Source organism: Sturnira hondurensis, unplaced genomic scaffold (genome assembly GCF_014824575.4).
Source record: "Sturnira hondurensis isolate 20B ecotype Veracruz unplaced genomic scaffold, ASM1482457v3 Scaffold0016535, whole genome shotgun sequence".
Lineage (NCBI taxonomy): Eukaryota > Metazoa > Chordata > Mammalia > Chiroptera > Phyllostomidae > Sturnira > Sturnira hondurensis.
In genome coordinates this window covers 362,197-389,130 of record NW_028089166.1, presented here as the reverse complement: position 1 = coordinate 389,130, position 26,934 = coordinate 362,197, and the positions used below count along the sequence as shown (strand labels likewise).

At 37.3% G+C, this 26,934-nt stretch overlaps 1 protein-coding gene across 1 annotated transcript in view; it reads right to left on the bottom strand.

Annotated features, from left to right (window-relative positions):
• TMTC2 (transmembrane O-mannosyltransferase targeting cadherins 2) overlaps positions 1 to 26,934 on the bottom strand; it is a 406,489-nt gene that overhangs the window by 59,008 nt on the left and 320,547 nt on the right. The window contains exon 9 of the mRNA XM_037066181.1: positions 25,117 to 25,198. Coding sequence (XP_036922076.1) covers positions 25,117 to 25,198 — 82 coding nt within the window. The remainder of the gene's footprint in view (positions 1 to 25,116; positions 25,199 to 26,934) is intronic.

Here is a 26,934-nt window from a genome sequence, read left to right as displayed (position 1 = left end):
CAGCTTTATTGAGAAATAACTGACACACATCACTGTGTAAGTTTAAGGCATACGGCTTGATGGTTTGATGTAGACATCTATTGTGGAATTATCGCCAATGTTTCTCATGGTCAAAGTTTAAGACATAAGGTGTTGTATTAGTCCTACTGCTAAATCTACATCTCAGGTGCAATATATTTCAGTAAGCCACCAATCAAGTGGTTTAAACATTTCACCTATAAATTTATTATATATCTTGCATCTGTAGCATACAATTTAATTATTAGCTGCGAATCTCTGAGCTCACAGGATGATAGCTCCTTTGCAGAAAAAAAAATTCCAAGTCAGTTTAGTTTATTCTAATTATTGGTCCTTTAAAATAGCATCTGTCTCTGATGTATGCGCACAGAAAAAAGGGGGGGCTATGCATACTGAAATATATTTATTTTTTATAGTTAAATAATAGTAAAATTTAAAAAAACAGAAAGGTCAGCTTAACTCAATTATATTTTACTAACAAATGTGGAAGAAATATTAACTGATTCGCTTTTTGAGATTACTTTCAGGTTAGCTTTATAAGGTTAAATGCTTGCAGATAGAGCCACATAAGTCCTTAAAACTATACCTCAATAATTGTCACATAATCCCAGAATCACATTGTAAAAGCAAAGAAAACCACACAGAACTTGAGCCCAATGTTGAGACTGTAAATAAGCAAACAGAAAGAATAGGCTGTTTTTTTTTTAATACCTTGGTATTTAATAATAGTAAATGTAATGAAGTTAAGCCTTATTGGAGACAGCTATTCAAATGAAAGCTAAATCCAGGGATGGCAGATATAGGCAGGAACCATTGATGTCATCGACAAGCTTACAGAGCTGTGATCTAATAATTATTTATATTTGCTTGGGGTTTCCTGTTTGCTTAAAGTTTAGGACTTTAACAACACAAAAAAACGGCTATAAATATGATTTACAAGTACTGAGCTGCAAAAAAAAAAAAAAAAACAGAAAAAAAATTTAAAAAGGCAAATCCTCCCCTGTGGCTGTTGGAAGAGCCCATTTGTTACTGTTCATCTAATAAATATTAGGAATTGTCTTCTAACTCAAAGAGACCAGCCCTTAATATTGCATGAAAGGAAGATTTTCTGCTTTAAGAACTGCAGTAAAACCACAGCCAATGACTGTACTTAAGCATTTCTAAACTTCAATTAGTAAAGAATGGTGAGTAAAAGATAAGCCTAGGATTTCAAGCCTACATTTTAAAATAAAGCGACAATTTTAGACCAGGACTTAGAGACCCATCACCCTCTTCAACAACAACAACAAAAATATATCATTTTCTTAGTTTATCACCTAACATTCTGTGCCTTTCTTACCTCCCAAAGCAAACATAATTGTTGGGTTAGAAAATTATTAAGGAAATGCAATTGCAAATGGACACATTTGTAAATAGCAATACACATTACTTACTCATGAAAATCATGTATGTGCTAACTCTACAAATATGTTGATGTGGCATCCAACTTAAAGTATCCATGGTTTTAAAAAAGTAAAACAAGAATCAGACAATGTGTAGCATGCTGAATAATTACTATCTCCTCATATATAATAGTAAAGAATACCAGGCTAAACCCATTCTTCAGTTAGTTATAGATTTTCTTAAATTAAAATGTAATATTACTTGCTACCTGTCTTCAAAGCATAATATTTACCTAAATAAATGCATCAATAGATATATTAGTTGCTTACATGATATTTAAAGAAAAGATAATTTAACAATTTACTGTTAAATTGTTTAATCATTCTTTTTCCTTTTCAGATAGTTATCCTCTGAAATGTATTCTATTATTAACAGTTAGAAAAAATGCAACAATTAATTGCATAATGAAAGCTACTTTCTTAAATTCATTATTCCAAACAATAGAAGGAAAGGAGGACATATTAGCTCAGGTGAGAGGAGAAGGAAAAAAGGACATGACATCTGTACTGTCCACTTAGGGACAGTGACAGGGAGCTGTGTGGGAGAGACAATAACAGTGGCACAGGAGCCGAGGTCATAGGCAATGCTATGTCCCAGGGCTAAGCTTCACGGGCTTCGTTAATGTCAAACACACCTTTAACGATTCAAAAACAACAACCAAAAAAAGAAGAACATTAACTATTTGTGTAAAATCAAATACATAATTTTATCATAATCAAATATATACATTTATCATAATTTTTTACTTACACTAGGTAAGCTTTGCCATGCAACATACTCCTTCTAAACAGCTTCCAAGTTCCCAAACCAACATGAAACATATGATTCTTTTTATTGTAAATGGTGACAGAAATGATTCCCATAGAATAATTTTATGACAGTAGAATTCAATCATCATTTTAGCATTCAGAAAAACAATATCACAATTTATCAGCAAGGTATTTGTATAATTTCCTCTATTCTGTCTTGACAGGCAATATATCTCAACTGTCCAGCATTAATATTCTGTAAGGCCCAAACTACAATGGAGTATAAATCATTTGGTACCTATTTTTTTAACTAAATTTGAAAATTTGAACTAAAGTTGAAAGTAAATTCTTCTTCTATGTTTACAATGATTGTTTGTCTGAAATATAGCCCAGAACTGATGAAAAATAGAGCAATAAGCATTTTGAATACATAGAACCAACATAAGTCAGGAAACAAAATTATACTGGGTTTCTTCTCAATAAATATCAAAAAACCCCCAAAAAACCCAAAAACAAAAAACAAAGCCTAAACTGATATGTTATTGGAGGAAGACTAAGAAACAAACTGTGCCCTACGACTGGAGGGCTTTACCACAGACCACTCCTTGAGCAGCTTCATTTATTATTGCTCCCACCAGAAACACGCTCCCGTGTCCGTGAACGCCTTAAGCTTCACTTGGTGTAACCGGCTGCTTCACAGCCTTTATCCTGAACTCTCAGCCTGTGAGAGTTTTCTCCACCCCATCTCCAGTCCTGGCTTGCCTACCTATTGGAAGTGGATGTCTTTCATTTTTATGCCCCAAACACATCTTTCTTGGAGAATCTTAACCAGTTTCCAACAATGTAAGAATTACTTACAATTTAAATTCGTTGAGAAATACTTTACCATCTAAACCAAAGCACTGGAAAGAATAAAAGGAAATGGCAGTATAATGCTGGAACAAGGGCTATAAACCAGACTGACCAATAAGGCACCCCCATTTAATGCTCTCATCCTCATCACTCTTGGAAAGTGAACCATTTTACCAAATAAAGCATTGAATCCCTCCTTGCAAGAAAAAGTGATCAATATTGATCAAAAGCAATCAAGTAAGGGAGAAATAGCTGCTCTTCATGGAAGAATATAAAGGTCTACCGTTGTACCCACCAAAACTGAGCCAGACCCCAAGGCTCGGTGTGCAAGAGCAGCAACGGGGGCCCCAGGAGTGAGCGTGACTAGGAGACGGAGCCAGGACACTAGGGGAGCAAACTGGGATAGAAGAGGAAAGCAAGAAAACTTGAGGAAGGCAGGCACTTAAGGGAGAGGGCAGATTCCGTAAGGTCTGAAAGGTCCCCTTTCCCAATAGTTCTCCAGCTTTAAGGCACATCAGAATCACCTCGAGGACTGGCTGAAAAAGTTTCATATTCAGTGAGTACAGGGCAAAGCCTATGATTTGCATTTTTAACAAGTTCCCAGCAGATGTTGCTAGTCCAGTGTTCACAGTTGGAGAAGGAGTGTCTTATGGAAACAAGAAAATAAATGTTTTGCACCACACTCTGGACTCCGTGTCTGGGGCTAGCTACCAGGGGGACTGAGCTCTTCTCCTTGGTCAGCTGCACGTGCTCTGCTCTTCCCCACGGCACACGCGCAGTGCCAGGCTGCTCAGATATGTGTGTGGAGATAGAAAGATAGGTATGTATGAGTAAGACATACTCATTAAATGTAAGTTTACTCTTTCCAACTTTAAAAATAAGATTTGACAGTTTTATCTCACACATGCAAAAGAGCTTTCTGAGAAATCACATCTCTTTCACATGTAGTAGAAAAACACATTCTTTGTGTTTGATAATAGAGTAGAATTTCAAATAAAAAACCCACAAAAATCTTAAGTAAAATATATTTTGCCCTCATGGGTATATTGTGCTACCACACTTTACCATTATTTCTTCAGTTTGTAATTTGTCTTACCCAAGTTAATTATCATCATCTTACTTAATTGTCTCAAATTAAAGGGAGAAAAAAGGAAAACATGAGATGAGAAATTGTAAAGCAAGACATTTGAGTAAAAAAAAAAAACCAGAAGAGAATATAAAAAGAGAAAGCATTCTCGAGATGTACAGATGCAGAGTGTAAGTTTCCCCATTGGCTAAACAGAAAGAGGGAAAAAGCAGTCAGTGATTCTAGGTTTAACTATTTCAGCATCAGAGTTATTACCATTTCTTTCTGAACAATTCTGTAACTGAATCACTTAAACTACTTGGTAGGTTTTTACCTAAATTTCAATATGAAATGCCTGTGAAGATGGATCCCTCAGTAATTCCTGGATTTAAAATATTGTCTGAAAGGTAGAAATCCATAAAAAAAATGTAAGCTAGCCTTCAGCTACAGGTTCGAACACTGATCTGTAAAAGTTCTATATATAAACTCTACATATAAATGCCCATTATTGGGATGGGCATTTCTTACTAAATATTATGAAAAATTTGCCCTTATATCAGGGAAGGAGCTAAAACAATCTGCAATAGGTGTCATGATGATACAGTTCTTTCTAGGAAAAACCATTCAAATGTTGTTTTTAAAAATGTGCAAAGGGCCCTGGCTGGTGTAGCTCAATGAATTGAGCATGGGCCTGCGAACCACACGATCGAGGTTCGATTCCCAGTCAGGGCACATGCCTGGGTTGCAGGCCAGTTCTTAGCCTGCAGGGGACACACGAGAGAAAGCCGGCAACCAGACATTGATATTTCTCTCCCTCTCTCCTTCCCTTCCTCTCTAAAGATAAATAAATAAAATCTTTTAAAAAGTGTGCAAAAGGCAAGTAAAAATCTTATTTATAAAACGACAACTATCACAGGAACTAGTATAAAGGACACCTGGTCAACAACTAACGAAGGTGGAAATGGGAGGGAGGTGGGGAGCACTGGGAGGGTGGGCTGGGATGGGAGTAAAAGACAGAAAACTGTACTTGAACAACAATTAAGTATTTTAAAAAATGACAACTAGAACATAATATTTACAGTAAAATAGTCACCCTTGGAAGAGAACATCAGATTATCAAAATATACCCAGAACTATTTCGATTTTACTAATCCTACCATGTCTCAGGTTTGAGTGGAAAAGCCAGTCATTGGCATCTGGTTCAGGGAGAGTGTAAGTTATTATACTGCACTACACAATCTGATGTGGTCAGCACAGGGTTCCCCTCCCCCAGGTCCCTACCCAATCCTCTGACTTCAGCTCCTTTGTCTCCCTTGCCTCTCTCTTTGGTCACATATTCCATCTCCAATGACCTCCTCTCGTTTGTCTACACAAAGGAGGAACAAAGGCTCCTGCTTCAGACTCTTTTCCTGGAAAGCCCTTTCAAAACTACCACACTGGTTCCTTCTCTTATTTCCTGGCACATTGTGGCAATTTGATAAATATATGTTCAATGACAAGACTGAACTAACCAATCATATTCCTTTGTGACTACTTGTTTCATCTTCAAAAGCAAGTTAAGAGTTAGAATCTAGCCAGCATAGGTCACCAGGGGTCTGTCTGTTCAAATCCTCTCGCCTTACAGTGACTTTCGGCTAGGCTGCAGTGAATGGCCACATGGGCTGGACACCACACAATTTCCAAGGGTGCCATTCAAAGTGAACTCTCTATGAACTATAATGGTGCCTTTTAGATTTGAGCAACATGTCCTCCTTGGCTCAGATCACTCAGTTTCCCTTGGTGTACAACAAATAATCCAGACACATATCATACCTTGTTCTCCACTCAGGGCTTTATATTCATTTGATTTTTTTTTTAAAGATTTTATTTATTTATCTTTAGAGGGGAAGGGAAGGAGAGAAGGAGAGAAATATCAATGTATGGTTGCCTCTCGTGAGTCCCCTGCTGGGAACTGGCCTGCAACCCAGGCATATGCCCTGACTGGGAATCGAACCGCGATCGTGTGGTTTTCAGGCCCGCGCTCAATCCACTGAGCTACACCAGCCAGGGCCTATATTCATTTGATTTTATTTAATGTTTACTGTATTGTTTTTCCAATACCATTTACTCCCCTTATACCTACTTCCCCCCAGCAATCACCACATTATTATCCATGCCCAGGAGTCCTTTTGCCTTTTTGCTCAATTCCTCCACCTTCTCCCCTCCTCCCAATTAGCTGTTATCCTGTTCTCCATCCATGAGTCTATCCTAATTTTCCTTGAAAGTTCAGTTTTTTCATTAGATTCCACATATTAGTGAGATCATATGGTATTTGTCTTTCTCCAACTGGCTTATTTCATTTAGCATAATATTCTCCAGGCCCATCCATACTGTCACAAAGGGTAAAATTTTCTTTTTATGGCCAAGTAATGTTCCATTGTGTAATTGTCCCATAGTTGTTTTATCAACTCATCTACTGATGGGCACTTGGGCTGTTTCCATATCTCAGCATTGTAAATAATGCTGCAATGAACACAGGTGTGCTTATGTTTTTTCAAAAGAGTGTTTGGGGTTCCTCTGGATACATCTGTAAAAGTGGGATCACTGGGTCAAAAACCAGATCTATTTTTAATTTTTTGAGGTATCTCCATACTGTTTTCCACAGTGGCTGCACCAATCTGCATTCCCATCAACAGTGTAAAAGGGTTCCCCTTTCTCTACATCCTCACCGGCATTGGTGTTTGTTGATTTATGGGTGATAGCCATTCTGACAGGTGTGAGGTGATATCTCATTGTGGTTTTAATTTGTATTTCTCTGATGGTTAGTGACATTGAACATCTTTTCATATGTCTATTGGTTATCTGTATGTCCTCTTTGGAGAAGTGTCTATTTGGGTCCTTTGCCCATTTTTTGGTTGGGTTGTTTGGTTTTTGGCACTGAATTTTGTAAATTCTTTATAATTTTTAGATAGAAACCCCATGGTGAATATGTTCTCTCGTTCTGTGGATTGTCTTTTTGTTTTGTTGATGATTTCCTTTGTTGTGCAAAAACTTTTTAGTTTACTGTAGTCCCATTTGTTTATTTTTCTTTTGTTTCCCTTGCCTAGGAAGATATATCTGATAAAATACTATGAGCTATGTCTGACACTTGGATGTCCATGTTTTCTTCTAATATTTTTTCTAGGTATTTTATTCTTTTTTGGCAATTGTGAATGGGATTATTTTCTTAATTTCCTTTTCTATTAATTCATTGTTAGCATATAAAAATGCAACTTACTTCTGAATATTCATTTTGCATTCCTGCTACTTTACTGAATTCATTTATCGGTTCTAGTAGTTTCTTGGTGGCATTTTGGGGTTCTGTATGTACACTATCATGACATCTGCAAATAAAGACCGTTTTACTTATCCCTTTCCAATTTGGATGCCTTTTATTTCTTCTTATCTGATTGCTGAGGCTAGGACTTCCAGTACTATTGTGAATAAGACATGAAAGCAGACATCCCTGTCTTGTTTCTAATCTTAAGGGGAACACTTGTAGTTTTTCCCCATTGAGTATAGTGATGCTGGTAGTGGGTTTGTCATATATGACCTTTAATATGTTTAGGTATGTTCCCTCTAATCCCACTTTGCTGAGAGTTTTGATTATAAATGCATGCTGGATTTTACCAAAAGCTTTTTCTGCATCTTTTTATATAATCATGTAGTTTTTATCCTGCATTTTGTTTACGTGGTGTATCACATTTACTGATGTGAATGTTGTCCCAGCCTTGCATTCTGCATTAAATTACACTTGATCATGTTTATCATCTTTCTGATGCACTGCTGTATTTGGTTTGCTAATATTTCACTGAAGGTTTTAGTGTTCATGTTCATCAAGGATATTGGTAATTTTTTGTAGTGTCTTTATCTGTTTTTGGAAATAGGGTAATGCTGCCCTTATAAAATGAGTTTGGGAGTTTTCCCACCTCTTAAATTTAGAAGATAGTTTGAGAGGGAAAAGTGTTAGTTCCTCTTGGAATGTTTAGCAAAATTCAACTGTGAAGCCATCCGGTCCAGGGCTTTTATTTGTAGGGAGTTTTTTTATTAATGATTCAATTTCACTAGGTATAATCAGTCTATTCAGATTCTCTGATTCTTCTTGATTTAGTTTTGAAAGATTGCATGTTTCTAGGAAATTTATTCATTTCATCCAGGTAGTCCAGTTTGTTGGCATATAGTTGTTCATAATATCTTCTTACAACCCTTCGTATTTTTTTGGTGTCAGTTGTTACTTCTTCTCTTTCATTTCTGACTTTGTTTATTTGGGTCCTTCTTCTTTTTTTCATGATTAGTCTGGTTACAGATTGGAGATCTTGTTTATCTTTTCAAAGAATCAGCTCTTAGATTCACTGATCTTTTGTATTGTTTTTTAAGACTCCATTTTGTTTGTTTCTGCTCTGATCTTTACTATTTCCTTCCTACTCTGGGCTTTGTTTGTTGTTCTTTTTTCAAGTTCCTTTAGGCGCAAAGTTAGATTGTTTATTTCAACTTTTTTGTGTTTTTTGAGATAGGCCTGTAATGATATGGATTTCCCTCTTAGGATTGCTTCCCCAGGGTCCCAATGATCTTGGATTGTTGTATCCTTATTTTCATTTGTTTCAATGTATCTTTTGGTTTCTACCCTGATCTCATGGTTGACCCACTCATTGTTTAATAATATGTTACTTAGCTTCCATGTCTTTGTGTATTTTTCAGTGTTCTTCTCATGATTAATTTATAGTTTCATACCACTGTGGTCAGAGAAGATGCTTGATATGATTTCAGTCTTTTTAAGTTTATTGAGACTTGTTTTGTGTCCTAAAATGTGGTCTATCCTAAAAAACATTCCAAATGCACTTGAAAAGTATATTCTGCTGCTTTGGGATGAAATGCTCTGAAGATATCAATTAAGTCCATTTGATCTAGTGTGTCATTTAATGCTGCTGTCTCCTTGTTGATTTTCTGTCTGGAAGATCTATCCATTGATGTCAACAGTGTTAAAATCCCCGACTGTAACTGTATTTCTGTCGATCTCTCCCTTTATGTCCATCAAAATTTGCTTCACATATTTAGATGCTCCAATGTTGGGTACATAAATGTTTACTAGGGTTATATCCTCTTGTTGGATTGTTCCCTTTATCATTATGTAGTGTTATTCTCTGTATCTTACTATAGCCTTGGTTGAAAGTCTATTTTGTCAGATATAAGTACTGCTACTTCAGCTTTTTTTCCTTTCCATTTGCATGAAATATCTTTCTCCAACCATTTACTTTTAGTCTGTGTGAATCTTTTGATCTGAGATGAGTCTTTTGGAGGCAGCATATGTATGGGTCTTATTTTCTTATTCATTCAGCTACCCTATGTCTTTTGGTTGGAGCATTTAAGCCATTTACACTTAGGTGATTATTGGTAGATATGCATTGACTGCCATTTTATTGTTAGATTATTTTGTTCTGTTTTTATTTTTTCTCTTCTCCTCATTCTCCTTCTCTTTCTTCTAGCAAGCCCTTTAACATTTGTTGCAGTACTAGTTTGATGTTAACAAACTCATTTAGCTTCTTTTTGTCTGGGAAGCTCCTTACTTTTCCTTTGATTTTTCATGATAGCTTTGCAGGGTAAAGTAGCCTTGGTTGGAGGTCCTTGCTTTTCATCACTTTAATATTTCACTCCTCTCCCTTCCAGCCTGAAATGTTTCTGTTGAGAAATCAGATTGACAGTCTAATTGGTGCTCCCTTGGATATAACTACCTGCTTTTCTCCTGTGGCTTTTATAATTCTATCCTTGTCTCTAAACCTTGTCATTGTAATTATGATGTGTCCCAGCATAGGCCTCTTTAGGTTCAACTTGTTTGGGAATCTTTGAACTTCCTGGTCTTGTATGTCTTTTTCCTTTACCAGACTAGGGAAGTCTTTGGTCATTATTTCTTCAAATAGATTCTTCATCCCTTGCTCACTTTCTTCTCCTTCTGGCGTTTTCATGATGTAGATGTTGTTATGCTTCATGTCATCCAAATAGTTTCTTAAGCTCTTCTCGTTTTTAAAAATTCTTTTTTCTGTTCTGTCTGGGTTTTTTTCTACCTTGTCTTCCAAATTCTGCTTCATCTAACCTACTGTTTATTCCTTCCAGTGTATTATTTATTTCAGATATTGCATTCTTTATTTCTGATTGGTCCTTTTTTAGGACCAATCATGGTCCTTTTTTCATGCTATTGAGCATTCTTATAATCATTACTCTAAACACCCTATCAGATAAATTGCTTGCCTCCATTTCATCTCATTCTTCTGTAGAATTTTCTTGTTGCATTTGGGGTCTGTTTCTTTGTCTTTCCACTTTGGCAGCTTCCTTGTATTTTCCACCTTAGTTGTTAAACTAATCAGTGATACAGCCGTAAGGTGTAATCAGCACCACAGGGTAGGGCAGAATAATTCCTACAGGCAGGGCTATTGCTTCCTTTCAAGTTGATGTCACTTGGAGAGGAGTGCTTTGCCTGCGAAAGATGGTTCCTGCAGTGTGGGGAATGACTCAGCACAAGGATCCAGGAGGCTGTTCCTTCCGTTTTTTCCCCAGAGCCACCATCCCTGAACTCTCCTCAAGCATCTCTAATCCACTCAGCCTTCCCTCTGCTGGAGCCCAGGACAAGTGGCTACAAATGAAATTTTCTGTGTTGGCCCTTTAAGAGGCTCTCTGCATCTCAAGCGTTCTCTCCTGGTGGACAGAAACCCCACTGCTTTTCACAGCTGGATGCTATCTGGGTTCTGTTGTGGCTCTGGTGCTGTAGGCTAAGGAGCCCAGCTTGGGGTTTAGTCTCCACACTTCTCAGGAGGAACCTCCCAATCACTGAGATATCCCTCTGGAACTTCAGCTGCTGCCAGGGGAAGCCCAGACAGCCCTCTTGTGTCTCCTTCACACTCCCTACCCGTCTCAATGGTTGTGAAGTGGTTTATTCTGTCTGTCCTTGGTTATAAGGTTTCTCTCCAGCTAGTGTTCAGTGGGTTATTCAGGATGATTTCCCCAAAATTTAGTTGTAGTTCCAGACTGGTCCTGGGAGGAGGTTGGTGCAGCTACCACTTACTTCTTTGCCACCCTGGATCTCCCAATCATACCTCCAAAGATATCTTAATTCTGGAACAGTTCAAACTACACAATTTGGCTAAAATCTATACTATTTCATTGTGCTGTGAATACTTTCAATGTCTTAGAAAATAAGAAGATACTATAGCTGAATATATCTAATCTAAGAAATGTATATTGTGCCTAGTATACAGAAGATATAGCTAATACTTGCAGTTAGGGATAGAAAAACAAAGACAACCTTCACCCTTGAAACAGTTCTATTCTAGTAAAGGGAAGAAAAGATTATGTATCTATTTTAACCACAAAATGGATATAAATTTGAAAATGTAGGTACAAAGCATCACAGGCCAACTGCATCATACATAGATAAAGGTGAATTTTTGGTTTTGTTTTGTTAAACTTATCATTAAAGTTGAATATGCATAAAGTAAAGGGCATAGGTGAATGTTCACAAAGTGGCTATGGCCCCATAATCAGCAGCCAGATCATGACAAAAAACATTACCATCATCCAGAAGATATCATCTATACTTGAATACTTTTTGAAGACTCAGATCATTGGAACAGGGAAAAAGTCATGGGTTGACCAGCCTTGGTGACATCTAAGGTCAACAAGACGGGCAGGTAAAGTAGAACTGAGGCAAAGTCTTCACAAGTGTTTCTGCTAGGGGAGCTGAATAATGCGTTCCTGATAAGACAGAGTGAGTGACAGCACAGTGGTTAGGATGTCCAGACTAGCTGTCCAAAGGAGATGCTGGTAAACAAGGGCTGGTTACTTGTTAATAGATGCTAATTATGCCTGAGAGAACTAAACGTATCAGGGAGAATCTTCTCCTTCGCTTCTCTGAAAAGAGGCTTACTGAGCATCTGTCTTGATTAGTATCTCTTCAATTTTAGGAATGCTCGCACTATTTAAAACCAATCTCTCTCCCCTTCCATTAGTTTTGTTTTGTGTTTTTTCATCTTTGGCAGCCTACGTTAACAAAGGCTAAGGTTTACTGAGACCCCATGTTTTAGATATGCCGGAGTTACTGGCCAAGGAAACACGTGCACTAAATGAACAAGGAAAGGACACCCGTACAAAAATCTAGGCCCTTCACTTGGATGCTGGGAGGCCACTGACCTTTCCCTAAACGAACATGAGACCAAGAATTTGCCCTGAATTGGGCATATGGTATGAAAGGTGTCTAGGACAAAGGAGATTAAGAGAACAGTAGTCCAGGGCTCTGTGCTCAACTGGAAAGGAGGCCAAGAAGGTCTGCACTACTTTATTGAACTTATTTCTCCCCAATTCTTCCCAAAGGCATATGATAGAAAACCCTTATGGGATTTATGGAGACTGTCCCATGGGGAATGGGAAGTGCAGGGGGGGCAAGGAGAGAATGGGAGACTAGGAAGGAATTGAAGGGAGGAGATAAGAGAGAGAAGTAATGAGGTATGGGACAAGGAGGGGGAAAGCAACACAAATCTTTATAGTTTTAAGTAACATACAAATTCAATAGAGATCAAGGGTGTTGCATCAAGGAAGAGAAGTTCATGCTAGGTGTCCAACAATCTGAGTTCTATATCTGAGGGAAACACACAAAGGGAAAGACATAACTATGGAATAGGCAAGGAGTGCAACCTAATCAAAGGCACAGAGATGAGTAGCCTCACTTTGTTTTAGGATATTTTGCATTCTTAGACAAAGGAACTGAAAGGAAAGAAAAGAGAGGCAGACTTACACAGGTGCTGAAGTCACTAAAGAAAAGAGTGTTGACTCAGATTTAATTATAGTGGGTACTAATGAGAATGGAGAGGTGGGTCAGTGGCTTGCATCCTCTTCCTAAGAGCTCAGTCTTCTCACAGCACTCCCAGGCCATCTCTGTGGGCTTTTCTAGATACTGCCTTACAGATGTGTCCACTGATGCACAAAAGAGTGAACAGCAGGATACACAAACTTTGGGAGCAATTGCTTTAATTAAGAATGCAAACAAGACTCTCTATACAGCATTCAATAGCTAGATCAAAAGAGTTAACACTGGAAAAACAGTCCTTCTGTCTACTTTCCCCCCCTCTCTATCGCGCTCTCTCTCTCATCTTTCCTACTAACTCCCTGTCCTCTCCACCATTCCTACTTACTTGTTACTTATAATTCTTGTTCTTCTTGTACGCAATTATTCTCTCTGGTTTTGCCTGCATGTTGATGGCTACAGATCAGCCTTTATATTTACTCCTAGGTTTTATTCTGTCTCCTCTTCCCTAATTTCTGTATATTATTCAATTTTTGGTATATGATTCATTTATTCTCCAAGATATTAGTAGAGCTTCTATATAATTTTAAATACTAAATGGCTACTGCTATTATTTATTGAGCATCTATCACATGGTAGTTATTTTGTAAAACGTAAATGAATCCTCACAATTTGAGGTGGTAGTCATCTCCACATCAAGAAACTGAGGGGTAGAGAGGTTAGCAGAAGGCAGAACATGCCCAGGGAGATAATCAGCAGTAGGGCTGGACATGCCTCATTCCGAAATCCATGACCCACTATCCAAAATCCACTGCACTCTCTACTCCCTAATCCAAAATTTAATTCAGTTCTTATGATCCTTATTTTGTGCCTTCTTGAGTCCTACACAAGGATAGATTCAAAAGAATATATGGGAATTGTTGCTATGAATCTTTGGACCTCCTCCTCCCACCATTCATGTTGAAACCTTAACCCTCAAGCCTATGGCATTTGGAGGTGGGGCCTTCGGCGGGTGCCTCGGTCACAAGGGTGAAGCCCTCATGAGTGGCATTACTGCCCTTATAGAAGAGACCCCAGAAAGCTCCCCTCTCCTTCGACCACTTGAGAAGAAAGAGAAGCAGCTGTAAATGAGGGAGCAGGTCTCACCAGACATTGAACCTGTCAGCACCATGACCTAGGGCTTTCAGCCTCAAAACTTTGAGAAACAAATTCTGTTGTCCATAAGTAACCCCTTTATAGTATTTCACTTTAGCAGCGCAAACGGACTAAGACAAGTACTCAACTATACCTCTTCTTAGTAAAGCATGATGTTGTTACAGATACTTTCAAAGAAAAAGGTGAAGCAGAAGCAAGACCAGAAAAGAGTAAAGTACCCAAATGCCAGCCGATCCTTTCGACTGACCATTTTCTTTGTACGAGGCACAGGGGTCAGTGTTGGAATCCCTGAAGCAAGGCCACTCTGGTCAATTCCGAGATTCTGGGGTATTGAGCCCTAAGTCTCATTTTTTTTCTTTAAAAAAAAAAAAGATAGTCTTGCTGTGTCATAAATGAGATTGTGCAAATAAACCACGCAAGATGAAGTCTGGAGTCTCGCCTCCAGTTTTTTGTTTGTTTGTTTTTTCACACACACCACCCCTCCCACCCTCCACCACATGCGAGCTCCTTCCTTCCTTCTGTCCCTTGCAGGCTCTCTCACTGCCCTGATGATGGATGGACCTTCCTTCCTGAGGCCTGAAGGAAGAGGATTAGGAGAGCTCCACGGATTTCTCCNCAGTGTTGGAATCCCTGAAGCAAGGCCACTCTGGTCAATTCCGAGATTCTCGGGTATTGAGCCCTAAGTCTCATTTTTTTTTTCTTTAAAAAAAAAAAAAAAGATAGTCTTGCTGTGTCATAAATGAGATTGTGCAAATAAACCATGCAAGATGAAGTCTGGAGTCTCGCCTCCAGTTTTCTGTTTGTTTGTTTTTTCACACACACCACCCCTCCCACCCTCCACCACATGCGAGCTCCTTCCTTCCTTCTGTCCCTTGCAGGCGCTCTCACTGCCCTGATGATGGATGGACCTTCCTTCCTGAGGCCTGAAGGAAGAGGATTAGGAGAGCTCCACGGATTTCTCCACCAGCAGTTCTCCCAAATATCAGCGTTCTGGGTCTGCATCACCAACAGGGACCCCGTAGGCTCATTACTAAGAGCAAATCTTTGAAGGCTCAAGGCAAACCATAAACATATCATGGGTTTAAAAGTTAAATGGGGTTCAAGTCCTTGCTCTGATAACTTACTAGGGCTAGGGTCTCTAGGTCACCCTCTTGACACCTTAAATTGTGCATCTGTAAGAGTGATACCATTATTTCTACAGAGGGTCAGATGAATGAAGTGACAAAATATACCCCCAAGCACAGAGCATGGGTCAGAAACATAACTGCTGGACACTGAGTTTCAATAACAGCACCAGTGAAAAAGAGCAGAGATGTGCCCAGTGTACGCCAAGCATTTTTCTTTATGTAACTTCTCTGAACTCTGGAGTCACAATCATACTGTATTACTTGAATGCACTTAGTCATTCCAATATTGTGAAGCACCTTACAATCCTTACATACTTGATAATGATATTCATTTCTGAGGAGTTACAATAAAACTTAGTGTGTGGTATAAGCTGGGTGCTTGTGTCCTTCCTCAGTCTATATATTGAAATCCTAACTCCGAAAGATTTAGGAGGTGGGGGCTTTGTGGGAGCCTTGCCCTCATGAATGGGATTAGTGCTTCCACCACGCATACAACCAACCCAGAAGAAGGCCCTCACCTGACCAAGCAGGTACCCTGACCTCAGACTTCCAGCCTCCAGAACTGTGAGAAATAAATTTCTGTTGTTTATAAGCCAGCTAGTTTGAGGTATTTTGTTATAGCCGCCTGAAAACAGACCAAGACAGTGCAACAGAACTGATGTCAAAAGCATGGTGTTACCAGCGTTTTACATGTGAGAAGCTGTGAGCTCTAACAGTCTAAGACACTTGCGTGAAGTTGCACCACTAACAAGTGCCCATTTGCATGACTATGATGCCAGACTAGGTGATGCCTGATTGCTATCATCCCTACAAGTCAGTTGGCTTTTTTAAAAAGATTTTATTTATTTATCTTTAGAAGGGAAGGGAAGGAGAGAAGGAGGGAAATATCAATGTATGGTTGCCTCTCATGAGTCCCCTGCTAGGAACTGGCCTGCAACCAGGCATGTGCCCTGACTGGAATCGAACCATGTGTGGTTCGCAAGCCCACGCTCAAGCCACTGAGCTACACCAGCCAGGGCACCTACAAGTCAGTTTTCAAAAGAGTTTTATGAAAGATGCTAATAAGCCTCAAAGTATACATTCTATAGGTATTATACGTTGACATATAATAGGAAAGGGTTTTAGTTTTATTGTGAATACAAACATTCTACATAAGGTATATTTATATTTTAATTAGTATCATATAACTTCATGACAAAGGTTATTAAAATAACTTTCAAAAGGTCAATAAATAATGGGTACAAAAATAAATATTATGTGTATATGCAATTCTTACCAATTCTCCTTTCTCAAAAGAAAATTCAAGTAGAACTAAGAATGGAATGGTTATCACCATAAATGCATGAATTCCATAAAAGATTTCTCCATCTTACTTTCAGGTCCTTTATGTCTTCAGAATAAAGAAGAAAAAAATATCAGATGGATAAGGATTGCCTCATCATTTGATGAACTTTGGACCTTAAGTGAGTTGTCCATATTTTATAAGATAAATAGAAATAGCCTTCTGCCCCTGAATGCCCCAATGATAATAAAAGGTGAATGGTTCCCAATGTACAGTGTATTTGATAAATATTATATCCCCTACCAATAAGGCATACATGGATGTAAATAAAATAAATATCTTTCACCTTGTATGTTGATGTAAGAAACAATGACAACGCAGCGCAGCAGTGAGGCGTGCCGTGGTTCAAACTGGCACAGAAACCTTGGCTAGTTTACCTTACAGCTTGCTGACTTCACTTTGCTCATCTGTAGAATGGAGACAGGTGACTTCCTGGTCTACTTGGTGTTTGTGGGAATTAAATGAGATGCTATATGTGAATTCTGCAGGACACAAAAATACTCAGTGAATGTTTATATTATTATATTTGATGAATTAATTCATCATGGAACCGTGTAATATAATAGAAAATTTAGGCAAGATCCTTTTCTCTACTTTTTATTCCTTTCTCAATGTTTACATCTTAAATTTTATATGTTGAATTCCACTAAATAAATTTTAGGTAATTATCTGGTTACTGTAATAATTTTTTGCTATCTCTTCTGCAAACTATCTGAACAATCACAAATGTCCAATGCGCAGCCCACAGGCTGTAGGTGGCTCAGGATGGCTATGAATGGGGCCCGACACAAAATCGTAAATTTACTTACAACCTTTTTGTCGCTCATCAGTGTTCGTTAGTGTTTGTGTATTTAATGTGTGGCCCAAGACAACTCTTCCCCTTCAAGTGTGGCCCAGAGATGCCAAAAGGTTGGACACCCTTTGGGGGACTAAGGTACTCATTCTTTTGTACTTTATAATTCTCCATAAAGTAATGAGCTGATTATGGAAAATGTAAAATAAATAAAAACATTAAGCCTGTCAAAAAAATTGGCTACAAAATTCCAAAAAGCTAAAACATCCATTATTAACATTATTTGTTTTGCTTTTTAATGACACAGTTATATTGTAGGATTTACTACTCTTCATTTATAATCACATAGGTAGTGGTCTCATTGTATATTCTGTATAAACTTAACTTAGGATTTGTAATAGCTTAGCAAGTGGAAATAACCTCTATTTAATCATTTCTCATTTTCAGGCATTTAGATCTTTCCTATTTTTGCCTCCAACAAAGGGCAATGCTATATTCCAATTACTATTGTTGTTGATAATCTTAAACATTAAAAAAACTTCTAGCCCTGGCTTGTGTGGCTCAGTGGACTGAGGGCTGGCCTGCAAATCAAAGGGTCACTGGTTTGATATCCAGTCAGGGCACATGCCTGGGTTGTGGGCCAGGTCACTGGAAGGGGGCATGCAAGGAACAACCACAAACTGATGTTTCTGTCCCTCGCTCTCCCCCTCCCCTCTCTCTGAAAATAAATAAATAAAATCTTTTAAAAAATCTTCTATTTTTAAAAGATAGAGTAACTTCATTAAGTGAGTAACTACTGAGGATAAAAGCTAGAGCAGCCCAAGGGAATTATAATTACTTGAATTTAAATTTCTTTGATTTCTAATAGAGTGGTACATTCCTCTATCTTTTAACACCTGTTATGCTTTCTCTTTGGGGCATTATTTGTTCATATCCCTTAGTCTTTGTACTCTTCTTTCCTTGTCGTTTTATAGAGTTTCTCATATCTTAAGTATTCTGAGCTTTTGCTTTTATGAAAATCTCTTTGCATCATTTTATTATTTGTCCTTTAAACTATATTCCTTTTTGAAAATGCATTGATTACTTAATTTTTCCTCTATTTTTTGATTGTAAGCTTAGAGAATTCTTTCCTCATTTCTTCCCATTTTACTCACAGGAAAGTTTCAATTCCAAAGGCTTTGGAAAGTATCTCACATAAAGACACACAAGTATAAACATCAAATAATACTAAATTTTTAGACACATTATAGTAACAGGGAATTTTAATATACATATCATAGGTAGAAAATGAAATAGTGTGGAATAACACTGAAAAATATCCAATTCTAATTATATATCCGTGAACTCCTGTGCTGTCCTTGGGAGACTAAACATTATTTCAACATAACGTTTTGGTCTTAAGCAGTAAATATCATTGTGATCTCAATGTAAGTTTGCAAACACTCACCAATAATTTATTTTCATCTTTAATCAAGGAAGTACCATCCCTTAGTTCATTATTTAATTTAAAAAATTGCTCTTGCAGTTTCAGAAGCAATTAAAATGAAAGGCTACAACACAACTAATCTCAGTCGTCATCATCATCTTCTAACTGGCTGTAATTATGAATACTAAAAATAACCACAGGCCTCTCACCATCCAACCCATGCTTCAAGCTTTTCCTTTTCCTGTTCACTGATGAAAATACAAACATATTTTTAACAATTTCTTCTAGTACTTATTTTAAAAATAAAATTTAACAGTATATAAACCATTTGGAAAAAAACAGACTACTAAAATACTATATATATATATATATATTTCCTGATTTCAGTAAGTCACTTGAAAATTCTGAACTTCCAATATCTCAGAAAAATATAGTTGGGATTCACTCCTATGTCACATGGGTTAGATGATATAAAAACAAAAAGAGTAGGATCAAGAAAACACTGGGAAAAAAAGATTAGCATTGAAGATGTTAAAGTCTTTGATAACTGTATTAATAGTAAGAAATTTTCAGGATTCTAAAATGACCGTAGAACCAAATAATAACAACCCAGATAATTATAGTTTTAAAATTTCTACATTTCTCTGTGGGGTCAAGAAAAGGATGAAGAACCCTCAGTGTCAGAAATGGTTTTACGGTTGTCTGGACCAGCCCTCTCCCCTTTGCTAATGCTTGATGTATCTCTAATGACCTCATAGACAGAGACTTGAAAAATCTTCAATGAGCAGTCCTTTCATAACCTGACAGCTCTCCTACCTTGGATGCACTCCACCCTGTCTCTATGAAGCCACCATGTATTTCTCATAGCTCCTAGCTATGGTCCCAGTTCTGTCCCAGAACATCTGCCCCAGACACATGCTGTGCCTTTTGCTTCAAGCACTGTCTGTTCTTTAATGCTCTTCATTGAACCCCCGCTTTCTACATGTTTGTCTGGTGAGCTCCTATGCATCATTCCAATATAGCTTATTTGTAAGTTCATCAGGCATATCTCTCCTGCAATCCAGACACCCAGGACAAAGCATCTTAATGATACCGTATCTCCTTTTAAAAACTAATTGCACTTGGAATTAAATCAGTGTTATCACAATCTGTGCCTCTCTCACCAGTCTGCAATCTCCACTGGAACCTATCTTGTTCCTCGCCTACATCTAGGACAGTCCTGGATAAACACGGAGCTGGAGGAAGAGGTTCAGGATTTGTCACTATATAACTAAACCCTTGGAAATAAAGATCCCCCAGAGAGAATTTCAATAATGAAGAAAATGACGCTAAAAAGCTTTACACAGTAACAGAAGGATAAGAGGCAGATGGGGAAAGAAAAAAAAATACAAGGTCTACATAAAAGAACACTTTTCAAAAGGTTTTATTGCAATCTGCTCCCTTACAACTTTTAATGCTTTTGTCTTTAATATTTAATGAATTCACATTTGCTTTGATTTATACACAGTAGGTACCTTAAAGCAAATGTCTGCTGATTTACATTGTTTCAGTCTACATTAAATTAGCCCTGGTCAGGTAGCTCAGTAAGTTAGAGCATTGTCCAGATATGCCAAGGTTGCAGCCTCGATCCTTAAAGCGTTTCCCTTAAGACAAGAAACAAGACAAGGATGTCTGCTTCCACCACTCCTGTTCAACATAGTACTGGAAGTCCTAGCCACAGCAATCAGACAACAAGTAGAAATAAAAGGCATCCAAAGAAATGATAGAAAGGAGGAAGTAAAACTGTCACTATTCACAGATGATACAATATGGTAAATAGAAAACCCTAAAGATTCCACCAAAAAACTAATAGATCTAGTAAATGAATTCAGCAAAGTAACAGGATACAAAAGTAATATCTAGAAATTGGTGACATTTTTATACACCAATAATAAACTATCAGACGCTAAAAGAAATGAAGAAAACTATCCCCTTTACTATCGCAACAACAAAAAAGTGAGTATCTCGGGGTAAATTTAATCAAGAAGGTATAAGACCTCTAGTTGGAAAATTATAAGACACTGAAGAAAGAAACCCAGGAAGACACAAAGAAGTGGAAGCATTAACTGTGTTCATGGATAGGAAAAATTAGTATCATCAAGATATCCATACTACCCAAAGCAATCTACAGATTTGACTTTCATTCTTTTGACAGAAGCTTCTGTATGAAACCAAAAGGAAAATCCATGGAAAGTCCCTTGAACTATAGGCTCAGACGAGACCCAAGGCACCAAAATCCTTACCTTTGACATTTATGAATTAAACCCATAAAGACTTCACACAATTTGTTTCATATGGTCTTTGGAATACACCATCAGCTTGATGGCATATAAAGACATTATATAATCACTGATACCCTAGTTTAAAACCTATTTTCTACATATTCCTTAAACTTTTTGATGAAAGACTAATGGGAAGCTGAGTATATATTAGCAACAACATAAAATTTGAGTATTGGAAACCATTTTGGAAGCCCATAGCAACCTTTTGCTTTACAAATGAGGACTTTTAATCCCAGAGATTGTCTAGCACTCTAGCACTGTGGGACCTTTGTGATACCTTTGGGTACCACAGTGCTAGACAATTAAGCAATTTATTAAGCCAATTTATGAACTTGCCTAGCTTTCTTTCTTGCAATCCAACCTAAAGAAAAAAGGCCATCTGCTATGCAATCCCCTTCCCTCAGACATAAAACAAGTGGACTCAAAATACAAGTAACTGACAGTGCTTTTAAATACTGCCTTCTAATTGCCAGTGTGACCCATACAAATTTCTGTAATTCTCTCTGTCTAGTCCCAAATGGGTGCTATTTTCCAACTCGCTTGTATCATTAATAAGCAAATAAAAGGCCCATAAAATCACCCAGGATGGTGAATTTCCAATAGCACAAAAATTCACCCATTCTGCATTTTCACTGGCATGTGAAAAGGCATTTTAAAAAGATTCAGAATAATACGCATATTTCACTGAAACATTTATTTTTAAGCTGAAGATATGTTTTTATTCATTCGATCTATGGGTGTAAATATTCCAAGAATATCTATAAATAGTAAGTTGGAAAAAAGAACTGATATGAGAGTCATAGTATGTACCTTCTTGGACAAGAAGTAATAAAAATTCTAATGAAATAATCTCTCAGTCAATTTTGGAGTGCACATCCAATTCTACATGGAGAGCACTCCCGACTGAGCTCAACTGACACTGCTGAACATTTCGGGGAGTATGGCTACTCCCAGGTATTGATGTGCAAAATGGAAAACAGGTCCTCCCTGTTCTTAATTATCTAAAGATTTGTCTAAAGAAGGTAAAAGTATGATTTAAATATAAATATTTATATTCCCACAAGCACTCCCTAGTCTAAGCCATCATCATCATTTCTTGCCTAAAATACAGCAACAGTATTGCTTTTGCTCTACTGTGACCTTCCGCTAATCCTGTATTCTCCACATGGTCCCTTCCACTGCTCTTGGGATAATAAAACACAAACTCTCTGGTTTGGTCTGCAGAGCGCCATGGCTCTCCTTCTGCCTCCTTGACAGTCTCATCTCATCCCACTTTCCCATCAGGGAATACTTGTATTCACATTTGTCTTCTTTCCCTGCTGTGAAAAGTTAAGCTTGGTCTGCCCTGGGACCTTTGAACTGACTGTGTTTTTTTCCCTGAAATTCTTTCACCTAGCTTTTCAAATAGCTGACTTAGGCTTACAGATTTCAAATACGACCTCTTTAAAGATGCTTTACCTGACTAGTATCAAAAGTACTGGCGTTCTTACCTCGTCACCTTCTGAAAATGACAACATTCTATTTATTTCCTACATAATCCCACTCACTTTCTTAAAACAGAACAACAGTACCTTGCACCTATTAGATAAATCTTATACATGTCCAAATTTCCTAAGAATTTCATACATGGTCAAATCTTATACATGCTCAAAATTCCTAAGAATTTAAAGCCAAGTTATGACTTATATGAATTTGACAGTGTAGAACTACACTGAAGGGCCTACTAATCAAAAATATGTATCTACTTACCCACCCGTTTGTCCATCTACCATTATTGTGAAAAGAAATGGAACATACAGGAGAATAAGCAAGGAACCACAAATTTAGTTCCCTACAACTGACTTGGGTATGTTGACTTCATTTTTCTAGTCTTTGTCTTAGAAGTCAAAGACTGTTATATATAACAGAGGGGTTATATGTTAGATAATTTTTTTTAAATTTCCAGTTCTAAATTTTAGTCATTTGAAGTTGATATTCCTTAAAATGAAGATCATTAATATTCCTTTAAGTGTGCACTTTTTAGTAATTTGAGTACAGTAAGATAGAAATTTCAATCACTCAGGTATGGGCTTCCTGTTCATTTGTAGACTATTTTTCCCTAAACTTTTCTGATGCCTCATTTTAAGTCCCTTCCATTTCCTACTCCAGAGTGCAGGAAAATATTGAAAGTATTTCATAAAATTATACTGAATTATCTAGTCATTCCTCCCACAGAAAATAAACGTACTTCTAAAATGTATGTATGTCAAAATTTTAAAAGAATCCAGGAGTACTAAGATGAGTCCGTTTTTAACACATGAACTTACAGTACATTTGTCACAGCTGTTTCCCAAATAACATATACAATAAAGAATTTGTTGCACTTTCTGTTAAAACTAAATCCAAAAATTTCTCATGGGAGTAATACTTCTTAATATCACCACTAAAAATAAAATAAAATATTAAAAAATTCAGCAGTATGGTATAATATAAAAGTAAATAAATAAAAAAGATAGAAGTGGGTAAAGACAGACCAGCCAGATTAAATGGAGACTAAGGGGCCTGACTCTTTAATACAACAGTGATTTTTTTTCAATTTCAATTCAAATGAAACAATGATGAAGTTTAAAAAAACTGGTTGCAAAAAATCTAAAGCATGTAATAAAATTATGGGAAACAAACTTAGATGATGCAGTACATAGAATTAGTTCAAGGTAAAGAACATTCGGGCGGCAAGAAATAAAAATCCTATTTTTCATTAGATGCAGTGACAGGAGGTCCCTTAGCACTCAGGGCAAACAATCATGGGACAACATTAACATGCAGTAGGAGTACACGAAATAGTATGTCTGAGAAAACCCTAATTTAAAACACTTCATACAAGAAAACCTGCAATGCTAAATTCTGCAGCAAACAGAGTAGTTGACTGTTATTTTTAATATGACAATTAAACTGCACTGTGAAACAAAAGCAAAAATGATTACGCAACAAGTTGTGTAAAACTACAAGTTGCAGGATGCTGGAAAGATAAAGCATCACAAACCTAGGTTATAAACATATCCATACAATGTAAATAAACAAATGGACTTGCGGTTGGTTAAGTGTATCCTCCATTTTACTATTTACATTTTCAACACTCGTAGCCTGTCACTGATTTATTTGTACTCATTGGAAAAATGCAAGAAGGAATTAAATACTGCCTAAGAATATTCACTTTATTTCCTGAAGATTTAATTTCCATCCACCTTTAAGTTTACTTCTTGATCATAACTAACACATCAAAGCCAACAGTGGTCAAAACAACCTTTTTTCCCCAAGGGATTGGCAAAAAAAATGGGTTTTGGTTCACTGAAAGCCATGTTGACTGCAAATCTGGTAGAAATAAGCACATCTTTCACAACATCAAACCAGCTACATTACTTTGCCTCACTTGACACATGACTCACTACTAATGATAGAGTAGAATGTGACAGAGCTGTTATGTAAGTTCACTCTGGAATGATTAAGGCCAAGGCCAAAATGAACGAGAGAGCCATTCTTTATACCCTTTATGGTTCATCCTTGACCTCAATCTCAGGCATGTAGGGGCTGGTGTACATCCATATCTTCCAGAAAGCAAGATTTTGAGGGCAAAATTTAAACTTCTAAAACTTAAAAACGGCACATTCCATAAGCAATATATTATCTTCTACAATGAAAAGAGACCTACTATTTGAACTATATACTATGTATCAGGCAAGCACTGAAATGTTTTCCTGATGAGAACTCATTTAACCTCCACATTGACCTTGAAAGAAACAACTCTGAAAACGCCTTCCCCACTGAAGTCCTATGAAAATCACTAAAGGAAAACATAATGCAGAGCCCTCTTTAATATGTCCATTTTCAATGAGAAGGTAAGAGTCTCGAATGAGGCTAGGTCTGCAATAACAGAGTTGACGTCCTCTCAAAATGCTCTTTGCCGGCAAAGCCTAAATCTCACATCAACATTAATAGGAAATGCGGAGGGGGGACATGGAAAAAACTATCAGCCACTCACCATAGTGCATGTAACAGTTTCCTTTGGTGGGATCCAGCTCAATGGCCTTCAAGAAGAACTTTTCAGCCTCACTCTTACGACCCTTGAAAAACAGAGAAAATGGATGATTCAGCAGCAGATCTTGAGGGATTCTTCTCCCCCCAGGCCCAAATGAAGTAGACGGATGCCTACTTGATAATCATCATCGAAAACTGCTTTGTTTTTATTTAAACAAAAATGATCAAGGTGAGTATATTGAAAGAGAAGACTGAAGATGGAATCCTGGGAAATGCCAAGATTAGAAGAACAGAGGAAGAGTGAGTTCATCAAAGATCAAAAAGAAGAGACCAGAGAAGCAAGCAAAAAAAATCCCACAAAAACAAAAAAACAATAAAGTAAAAACTGGTTTCGCAGAAACCAAAAGGATAAGAGAGGTTGAAAGAACGGTGACAAACATTATTATTATTGTCTATGTTGTATTCTACCTTCAATTACTTCCTTTGCATTTCTTGTAAAGAATTATGGCCATTTTAGCTTTGGGGATGATTTTGTCCTAATTGCTGACTTTATACATGAAGAAACTAACTAAATTTGTTGAATGTCAAACAACCACTGTTTATCCAGGAATTCCTACTACCATTCCCAACTAAGATACTGCTAATCCACAATTTAACCTAAACTAGATCGTCTTCCCAGCTCCAGCTTTCAGTACGCATTACTGGCTGCACCTATGCTGACCGCAAGTGGCGTCAGGGCACTGGGTGGTGTCCAGTGGCTGCGGTCCAAAATAAAACAAACAACAAACAAACACACAAACAAAAAACAAGCCCCACATCCCACACAAAAACAATGTACTTGTTCCTTCCAATTTATACACTATCTACTCTATGAACCTCAAATGATATTTTTTCTTTCTTTACATATATTTTTAAAACCACTGTGTCCATCAGTAGATAAATGGATTTTAAAAAGCTGTGATACACACACACACACACACACACACACATACACACACACACACACACACACTGGGATATTACTTGGCCACAAAAAGAAGGAAATTTTACTCTTTCGGACAGCATAGATGGGCTTGGAGAACATTACGCTAAGTGAAATAAGCCAGTTAGAGAAAGAGAAATGCCATATGATCTCATGAATATGAGGAATCTAATGAACAAAATAAAGTAACAAACAAAATACAAACAGAGTAATAGTGAGCAGGCTGACAGCTATCAGAAGGGAGGGGAGTTGTGGGGATGGGTGAAAAGGGTGAAGGGATTAAGCAAAAACCAACAAAACTCACAGACATACAATAATACAGTAATTACCAGAGGTAAAGGGAAATGGGAGAAGGTAGAAAAGGGTATAGAAGGATAAACTGTGATAGAAAGAGACTTGACTTTAGGTGATGAACACACAGTACAATATACAGATGATGCATTACAGAATTGCACACTGGAAAATTATATAATTTTTAACCAATGTCACCCCAATAAATTCAATAAAAAACAAACCCTTTAAACTGAAAAAAAAACTGGTTATAGAGATAAATCTTCCAAATCTAGAGGTGTATAACTAAGCTAATATTCTACACTCCATATATCTTTGGCTCGTGTCTCCATATATCTCCTCCTTTTTGTTTATTCACTCATTTAAAAAATTCACTCTTGCACATTCTTTATCATTCATTTCCTAGCAGGTAAGACCTAGCCTACAGCCTCCGCCACCTACAGCTAGTGTTAATGTCAAGTGATCAAACAACAGATTTCCTTTCTTCTTTCATTTTAATAATGCTACTCTGGTCAACAATTCCTCTTTAACTCATGCATCTCATCAAAT